At 37.4% G+C, this 9538-nt stretch overlaps 1 protein-coding gene across 2 annotated transcripts in view; it reads right to left on the reverse strand.

The window, feature by feature from the left end:
• Window positions 1–1511: 1511 nt before the first annotated feature.
• The window catches only part of LOC128205047 (uncharacterized), an 8524-nt gene continuing 497 nt past the window's right edge, over window positions 1512–9538 (reverse strand). Inside the window, exons 2-7 of one of the 2 annotated variants that reach the window (XM_052906450.1) lie at window positions 7345–7465; window positions 6219–6385; window positions 5577–5677; window positions 4450–4566; window positions 3638–3769; window positions 1512–3207 (exon numbers count right to left, since the gene is read on the reverse strand). In XM_052906450.1, coding sequence (XP_052762410.1) covers window positions 2887–3207; window positions 3638–3769; window positions 4450–4566; window positions 5577–5677; window positions 6219–6324 — 777 coding nt within the window. In that variant the 5' untranslated portion in view covers window positions 6325–6385; window positions 7345–7465 and the 3' untranslated portion in view covers window positions 1512–2886. The remainder of the gene's footprint in view (window positions 3208–3637; window positions 3770–4449; window positions 4567–5576; window positions 5678–6218; window positions 6386–7344; window positions 7466–9538) is intronic. The other variant, XM_052906448.1, reaches the window with a different exon arrangement.

Consider the following 9538-nt stretch of genomic DNA (forward strand, 5'->3'; position numbering starts at 1 on the left):
AGAGAGTTAAGCAAAAGGCGGGGGGGGGGGGGGGGGGGGGAAGAGGAGAGAGAGAGAGATTCGGAGAGTAATTAGAATCGGTCTTCGCGTCTGAAACATCGATTTCACAACGAAAGGGATGATATTTAAAGCTACTTTTGCAATGCATGCTTAAACGTTGCATGTCAGTCAGTATTTAACGAGTTTTTTTGTTTTCTGTTTTGTTGTTTTTGTTTTTGTAATTGCTTTGCTTAAGTCATTGTATTTGTCACAGATTTCAAAAAATTATATCTGTAACTAGAGCTATCATTAGTGTGATTAAAAATACCCAACGCCGCACTCATAGGAATATAAGTATCTTCCATGGCCGCTCGTGTAAGATAGGCTCATTCCGACCCGAGCGTAGGGTGTTTTGCGGAAACGAGGTTTACCGAGTTTCCGCAAAACACCCTGCGCTCGGGTCGGGATGAACCTATCTTACACGAGCGGCTATGGTAGATGCTTTTTCTCCCATCTCAGTTAAACAAAATTAAGTCAAAAAGTATTTTTTTGCTGGTAGTCATGGATATACGCGCAGTGATTCCGATTATGTTAATAGTCAAATCGGTCTCAGTTAAATAGTTCTTATGAGAGTGACGCATTATTTTTTGAAAGGTGCGAGAAAACTGTTTTATGGTGACATTTGAAGCGAGAAATAGTTAACTAGCGTTCTAAATATTGCCACAAGACAAGGTTTCCATGACGACAGTCTTCAACAAGGGAGGTAATTACAATGTGGTGACCATTAAAAAGGAGTTCCATACGGGCATTTTATCTTCGCCCGTGGGCAAGATCAGAATTTCTAGCCTGGTTAAATTATTGTGGATCTACTTATCTGAGGTGGGAGGTGGGGAATTAGAAAGCATGTAGCTTTATAAAATTAAATCTTGTAAATTTCAAATTAAGCAAAAAAAGTAGCTAAGGGCAACAACTCTGTTATAAGATGAAATAGAAGTAAGATCCTTGAACACTGCACTTCCTATCATTGTGCTAAACCATAGTATAAAGGTTAACTAGATTCCATTCAGTAGTTTTAAAATTATGCTCCGGACAAGAAAAAGTAGCAAAGGGCAATTGCATGTAATCTGAAAAATAAGCTGAAATAGACGTATGTTCCTTGTACCCTGCATTTCCTCTTATTGAGATTTACCATTGTATAAAGGTTAATTAGATTCCATACAGTAGTTTTCAAGTTATGCTCCGGACAAGAAAAGTTATAGAGGGCAACACCTCTATAATCAGCTGAAAAAGAGTTATGGTCCTTGTACCCTGCACTTCATCTCATTGTGATTTACCATTGTATGTAGTATAATAAACCGACCGACCACAGGGTGGATGAATAAAAATCACCTCCAAACTTCATTTGTGGGGGTATAAACAGAGCACCATTGCTCACATATACAGCTCAAAGTAATACATATTTCACCCAGTGAGCGTAGAGATGAACTGTATATAATAAGTCTTCAACTCGAAAATGTGGAATAAGAATAAAATAACAATTAACTATATTTATTTTCAGCATTAAAACATGCTATAAGGGATGAAACATGAACGCGAGTTATGCAATCATAAACACTGGAGACATTGCTTAAAATTGGCGAGGGTTTTAATCGCATGTTTGTCTTTAGACAATTTAAAGTATAGTATTGACATTGCGATGACGACGTGAATGCCGCTGTGAGCAAGCTAGTTATTTGTTTGTTTAAAATCTGTTGAAAATTGTATTACTTGAATTAAGATCAATTCGTGTCCTATGTTCGTCCATGACGTACACAAATGTTCGTCCGCGAGGTACATAAATGTTGGTCCATGACGTACACAAATTTTCGTCCATGACGTACACAAATGTTGGTCCGTGACGTACACAAATGTTGGACCGTGACGTACACATTTGTTGGACCGTGACATACTCAAATGTTGGTCCGTGGCGTACTCAAATGTTGGTCCGTGGCGTACACAAATGTTGGTCCGTGGCGTACACAAATGTTGGTCCGCTTAGTGCACAAATTGGTATACCATGTTGTACACAAATGATAAAAATGCATTTTGTTGTGTTTTAGACAAAAAGTAAAAAAAAAAGGAAATATAAGTGAGTCGTTCACGTGTAAGTCTCTAGCATTTATAACTGGCTTCACACAATTATATACAAATGACGTCCATGAAAGGAAATTAAATAACTCAATTTGAGCAATTTAAACAATTTTGCCAACAGAAAATTAGCGAACGTTTGCTTTACAAGTTGTACTGTAAATATGCAATAACTACGCACATGTTTTTAATATTACATGCTCACAGAACATTAAAATTACATTCCACGTTCTAACAATCGTGACAGTTAATATACAGTGCCCGTCACATGAGCGGCTTTAGAAACTTTTCACAAAACACACAGTTTACAAATAAATAATGAATAACTCTTGCGCACAATCCGAGTCAAAAGTGCCCTCAGACGGCGGCATAGTTTTTGATTTACACCATATGTACGAAAATGGTCAATCTTTACCGCGCTTCTGTCAATGAAAATGCGTTTCACTCATGTCACAAGTTTTATCACTCATTAAACACACTATAACAGTCTTCCATACCAAGTCATTCAGCAAACTACCTAGAGTTTCTCCGTCAATGAAACATTCAACACCACATGGAACTTCATGGAATCACGTGACGGCGCACTTTCTTCAATTATACACCTGCTAAACATGCTAAATACCACATTGGACAACCACGCATTACTAAACATTAATTACAGTTATGAACAACTGCGTAAACGGTTTTCAATTGACCCTGCCAAAATAAAGCTAAACACCACGTCGAACTATGCTGTGCCACAATACAACAAAGTCTACTGTTAGTTGCACGTGTCAATCATTATTCGTCCTCCAGCTTCTCCATCAACCCAAGCTGCTCAATAGCGGCGTATTGGTCTGGAATCTCCATGAGGGCATGAAGCGCGAAGGCCGTTTTCCGGTTGCGCGCGCCGTCCACCACGTCTTGAAAACACAAGAACTGGAAATTGTCAAAGTTGCGTTTGGGCAGTTTGTTATCAAACTCGTTCATAGTGCCCCAGGGTCCGTCGCCGACCCCGACAGTGACGATGGACAGCGGCCAGTTGGATGCCTCCACAATAGCGGCCGTGGTCTCCTCCTCCGAGTTGACCTGTCCGTCTGCCGCGATCACCAAGATGTGGTACTGGAAATATGAGATGGAGGTTTTTCATATGACATACACGTGTGCTGAAATGGGTGTGTCGGGAAAGTATTTTAGATTAAGTTTTTATTTCGTCATTTCTTCAAATAGTTTTTTTTAATTGTATTGTCATTATCTTACAAACTAATAAAGCAAACAAAAACATTATTATTTTAATAAAAAATAGTCTGTCTTAGTATATAATAATACTTATCATAGAATGTGATAAATACGGCCAAAACAGAACCTTCTTGTAATAAGAAGTATCACTGGGAGTGATGTATGCTCCTTAAATGCTCTTTGTTGGTGAGAAGGCATCAATCAAGTTTATGGTCAAATGTTCTACTATGCTATAGTTAGATGACATGAAGTAACAACTTAATGATAAAGAATGGGCGGATTGGGCATTTCCTTTACACTAAAATGTACTTACCTTCTTGGTCGCTCTGACAATGTTTATGGCCTTGTATATGAGAGGAGCGAAGTTAGTGGGGCGGTAGAGTTTCACTGTAGGGGTCACCCGGTTGTATGTGGCCAACACGTCCCGGAAACCTACACACGAACCCTGCACAAACAAAACAGGTACAATTATGTTCCGTGACGTCCTATATGTCATATAGTGATTACACCGTCCCGACCTGCCGTCTCAGCCATAACTTGTGTTATTTTAAATTGATATTTGATCAAAATACACAAACTTGTAGAGCACCAAGTGAACATGTGTACGCATAAATTTGTACTCTCATCTCCAAGGTCAAGGTCACACTTGAAGGTCATCGATATATAATATGGATTCCATAGCAATTCCTTTTTTCTCTGCCATATGTTTTGAATAATTAATGGAAATCAAATTTCAAGGTCACTCTTGGGGGTCAACGTATTACAATATGCGTGTCATCGCAATGTTTGTGTCCCAGCCATAACTATTAATGGGAATTCAATCAAACTTTACATATTGTAGAGCACCATGGGAAGGTGCGTCACGCATTAGGTTCATGTTCTTATTTGAAAGGTGAAGATCACACCGTGAGGTCAAAGATAAACAGTAAGGTTTATAAAAAATAAATGGTCCGTGCCACTGACATAACCTTTTCATTATCAATGGGATTTCAATCGAACGTTTATTGTATCTTTGATAGGAAAGAATGCATTCCCTTTAGTGCGCGAATCTACTAAAATGAGCAGATCATACATATTATTTGCGAAAATCAGAGCACGAGTCTAGAACCTAAGTGAGGGCCATACCACGTCTTTGAGAGGAAAGATGGCGTCCCCTTTTGTGCGCGAGTCGCCGAACCCAAACGCTGGAATAAGACCGTCCTCGTCCAGGGGCTGCAGAGTCTCACCAAGAATTGTGATCACCTAAACGAAAACATCATACTTATAACACGTATTGACAGAACAACAACATGAAGGCGTTATCAGGTTAGGATCGTCTTCGCTGATGGTTATTTCCGACAACGGTCTATTCCAATATAGATAGAGATTTTTATCTTCGCTTAATAAACTTACCTACTGATTTGGATTGAAATCATCCTCTCTGATATTAGCCTAAGGCTTTACTTCTTAAACTTACCTACTGATATGTATTGAAATCATCTTCGCTGATATTAGCCTAAGGCTTTACTTCTTAAACTTACCTACTGATTTGGATTGAAATCATCTTCCCTGATATTAGCCTAAGGCTTTACTTCTTAAACTTACCTACTGATATGTATTGAAATCATCTTCGCTGATATTAGCCTAAGGCTTTACTTCTTAAACTTACCCACTGATTTGGATTGAAATCATCTTCGCTGATATTAGCCTAAGGCTTTACTTCTTAAACTTACCCACTGATATGTATTGAAATCATCTTCGCTGATATTAGCCTAAGGCTTTACTTCTTAAACTTACCAACTGATTTGGATTGAAATCATCTTCGCTGATATTAGCCTAAGGCTTTACTTCTTAAACTTACCTACTGATTTGGATTGAAATCATCTTCGCTGATATTAGCCTAAGGCTTTACTTCTTAAACTTACCTACTGATTTGGATTGAAATCATCTTCGCTGATATTAGCCTAAGGTTTTACTTCTTAAACTTACCTACTGATTTGGATTGAAATCATCTTCGCTGATATTAGCCTAAGGCTTTACTTCTTAAACTTACCTACTGATTTGGATTGAAATCATCTTCGCTGATATTAGCCTAAGGCTTAATTCTTATAAGCTTACCTCTTGATATGGGTTGAGCTCATCCTCGCTGATATCGTGTTGGCATTTCCCGCCAAAAGTGATCTTTACTCAGACCTCTTGATATGGACTAAGCTCACCCTCGCTTATATCGTGCAGGCAATTCCCCGTCAAAAGTGATCTCTACTCAGACTTACCTCTTGATATGGATTCAGCTCATCCTCGCTTATATCGTGCAGGCATTTCCCGCCAAAAGTTTTCTCCCCTTGAACCTTGTTGCTCATCGTGTAATCAATTCCTGAAATAAAGAAAAATAAGTGGGTGGTAATTGCTTGATGTATGCCTAACCCTGGCCTATAAGTACAGTATAAAAACAATATCTTGCTAATTGTTTAATATACATAAAATATTCATCGCGCGATATAGTTTTCTATTCGATCAGGGCAATATCAAATTAATGAAACGCGCATCTAAAAATTCTGATTAAAACTTGGCGCAAAACTAATATACATGTTTTAGTAATGAAAACCACCATTTGACAAAAAAAATAAAAGGAAACGTAATCTCACTAATCTAGATTTTATAACGATCGAACTCTGATGAATGAGAATGTAATACCTAGGAAGTGAGCGAAAGTTTCGGTAATGATTATTAAATTTATAGGGAGGTTACGAAACACTACTTGAAAGTGCGGACTACTCTCTGTGCACTACGTCATCCCGGTACGTGTACATTCTAAAAAAGCTATAAACATAAGCGTACTGCCTCCACTAAGCCATATATGAAAACATTTCTGGCAAAAAAGCAGGCGATAAGAAAATGGTTTTCGGCCGCCTTACCAAAGATTAGGCAACATCGTCTAAGCCCGGACTCCGCTAAGGCGTCTCCAAGCTGTCGAAGAGACGTAAAGCGGTCCGGACAAGCTTTGAACACGTTATTCGCCATTGACCGGCCAAAGATAGAGACGTTTTAACTGAAGTCGTTAGTATTCCTCCCTACCTCTAAGCTACAACAACATAAGTATTCAGATCATTGAAACTACAGCAATACAGAACTGTCACAACAAGAAATAACGTAGAATGAAAAACGCCTTAATAAAATAAAACACAGTTATACGATGATATAGAGGTGACATACGTATTACTTTTATCTCGTTTAAACGTCGAAGTAACTCATTACGACGATGCTTATTTACTCGTTTAAACCTCTAACGTTTCACGTTAAACCGACTTGCGTATCTGATAAAACGACATAGTATCTCGATAAAACGAGTTACCGTGTCGTTTTAAGGAGCTACTTAGTCGTTTAAACGAGATACGCAAGTCGTTTTAACGAGATAAAAAACCTTAAAGAGATAAAAAAAAAACACACTTATGTCAGCTTCAGTAATGCGTAATTCCAGTAGGCATATATTTGCTGTATGGAAAGCTATGAAAAGAGTTTTGCTAGTAGGAAAATCGGCATTAACTTGAAACTGGTCAGAATGGGAAAAAAACTCGAGTTATCAAATATTGAGATTAATAACAGTTCACGATAAAATACTGAAAATGATAAATACGCACATAGTTTGGTTTTAAATACATTTTTTTTAAATCGATATTGCAATGTGGAATTTACTCTACAGAAGTCAATAGAATTTTTCATAAAGGTAAGGAGAATAAACAACATCGGAACAGAACGCAGCGACTAGAATGAACGAAATCCTCTTATACTGAACGAACACCTTTATTTGGTAGTTTGTGGCCTAAAAAGATATGTGCCATACTTTAGTGCATCCCAAAGGTCAAATTTCTCTTAACAAATAGGCGACATTCCACTGATAAAAGGATTTCATTTATTCTTGCATCTGCAATGTAAAGGCAAAAATCAACAACGTGATTTAGAAGGACAGCTCTAACCTAAACAACTAGCCGTATATGTGTACAGTTAATATATCGATAACACATAATAAGCACTGTTTCTTACCGAAAATCAGCCCGCACTTGTAGAGTCCTTCTTCTTGCATAGCGGAAGTGATCTCACTTAATCTTTGAAACCGCCCTTGGTCCATTTTCAGGGAGTTCTCCCGTTTAAACGTTGACATGCTCTGTAAAAGTCATGTTACAAATCGTTAACATTATCATTCATTTAATGGTATTGTAAGTAGTAGTACAGTAAAATTCTAAGGAAAACATCGATTTGTCTTAGTGGTTCGGCAGAGTCAGTCCCAAGTGCGAATAAGTAATGATTAAATTTAAGGTTGTTAGTATGTACTTTCAAAAATAAATGGTTTGATTTTACGCAGCCGCATAACCATTTATTATGTGTAAATACCCACTTACTATTTTAAACTTGTTAAGTGGTCTACATTTTACTGTGTAAACTAATTCCCAACTGGGCCAGTCACTGTTTATATCTATATCCCTACTGCTAATTTACTGAAATATATGTATTGAGAAACTTGAGAAATACTGCCTTCTCATTGGACCATTTGTTGACCAATAAATAGTAGATGGAACCGTTTAGCATTCAGTCCTCTTTAGGCTAAAATGGTTTGGTTAGCGTTACATCCTTTTCAACAACAGGTTGGGTAGGTAGGCTTTTTTATTATTAGGATTTATATAAAACATTAATGTCGTCGTTGGAGAATGGTGTTTGAGTAATCTTCTGTATAAAGGTTTAAAGCTGCACTCTTACAGATTGAACGTTTTGACAACTTTTTTTTATTTTTTGTCTTGGAACAAGCCAATTTTGGGAAAATCCATGGAAACCAGACGGAGTTATTTAAGACAGCTGACAAAAACTTAGATAGCTGATTTTTATATTTAAGTTAAAAAAGTGATGTTTTATGCATTTTTCTTAAACCGTTAGTTAAGCCATAAAACATTAATTTTCAAACGGAAAAATGAAAATCTACGATCTGATTTTTTGGCAGCAATCATATATCATTGGTTTACAGATGTTTACGCAAAAATTTGCTCTTTCAAAGACAAAAAATAAAAAAAAGTTGTAATAATGGTAAATCTGTGAGAGTGCAGCTTTAAAGGTTTTAAACACCATATTAAAACACACACTTAAAAAAATGTTTTTTTACCAACTGACTATAAAAAAGGTTGGGTCGGTGCCTATTTCGTAGGGTAACTCGAACCAAATGTATTGCTCTCCAGGCCCTTTATAAATCATTCGTCCATTAACACTGCACACCAGGATCGAGGAATTGAACAGTTAAACAAGCACTGATTATGTGCTTTGTGGCTCTTTTTATTTGAAAGTATCGATGTAAATATTGGATAGTAATTGAACTTCCGCGAAACGATAACAACATTGTATGCTAAACAGTTCCAAACGGTATTCGATATTCCGATATATTGTTTTGGAAGCATTATTGAACAATGAATAAATGTCGGAGAATTCATAAACGAATATTAAAGTTTAAAGATTGTCGCCGAACATTTTCGCATTTCTTTATATTAGAAAAACATGTCATACCTTATTTGCCCAACAAGCCATTAAAGCTGCATTCCAAAAGATTGACCAAACTGACATGTTTTGCCTCATAATCACCTGATTTGGGCACCCATGCTTTAAATTTAGTCATATAAGATAACTGACAATAGAATAGATCTGAAGTGTTTAGAAAAATGCCGAAATTTTCATTTTTCTTAAAGCGTTAGTAACGCTCTTAGCCATAAAAGAACAACTTTCGAACGTAAATATCAAAAACTCCAATTAAATATTTTATAAGCAGTCAATATCGCGGGCTTTGAGACATTTACGGAATATCTGGCTCATTCAAAGACACAAATGAGGTCAAAACGGTCAATCTGTGAGAGTGCAGCTTTAATTGTCAAGGAAGTAAATTAGAATACAAGTTTTGACAAATTGAACATTGAATACTGAGAAATTCACAAAACGTGTACGCGTACCTGATAAGGTAAAACCACAATCACAGCGACATAGGTTATAATGCAGATAAAGCGTTCAATGATTCTGATTGTTCTAACACATTATAATGCACCAGTCAATTGTAACCACGCCCTCCCCCCCCCCCCCGTGTCCGGGGGTATACCGGGGATAGCCGGGGAAATGGGCCGTGTTTTCACCTTTCAGGTGGCCCCGCAGTGCCGGGTGAATGCGGTGGTTTTGTCTTCGCGCAAAGAGCGGGAAATGGGCCTAACCT

Source organism: Mya arenaria, chromosome 10 (genome assembly GCF_026914265.1).
Source record: "Mya arenaria isolate MELC-2E11 chromosome 10, ASM2691426v1".
Classification (NCBI taxonomy): domain Eukaryota; kingdom Metazoa; phylum Mollusca; class Bivalvia; order Myida; family Myidae; genus Mya; species Mya arenaria.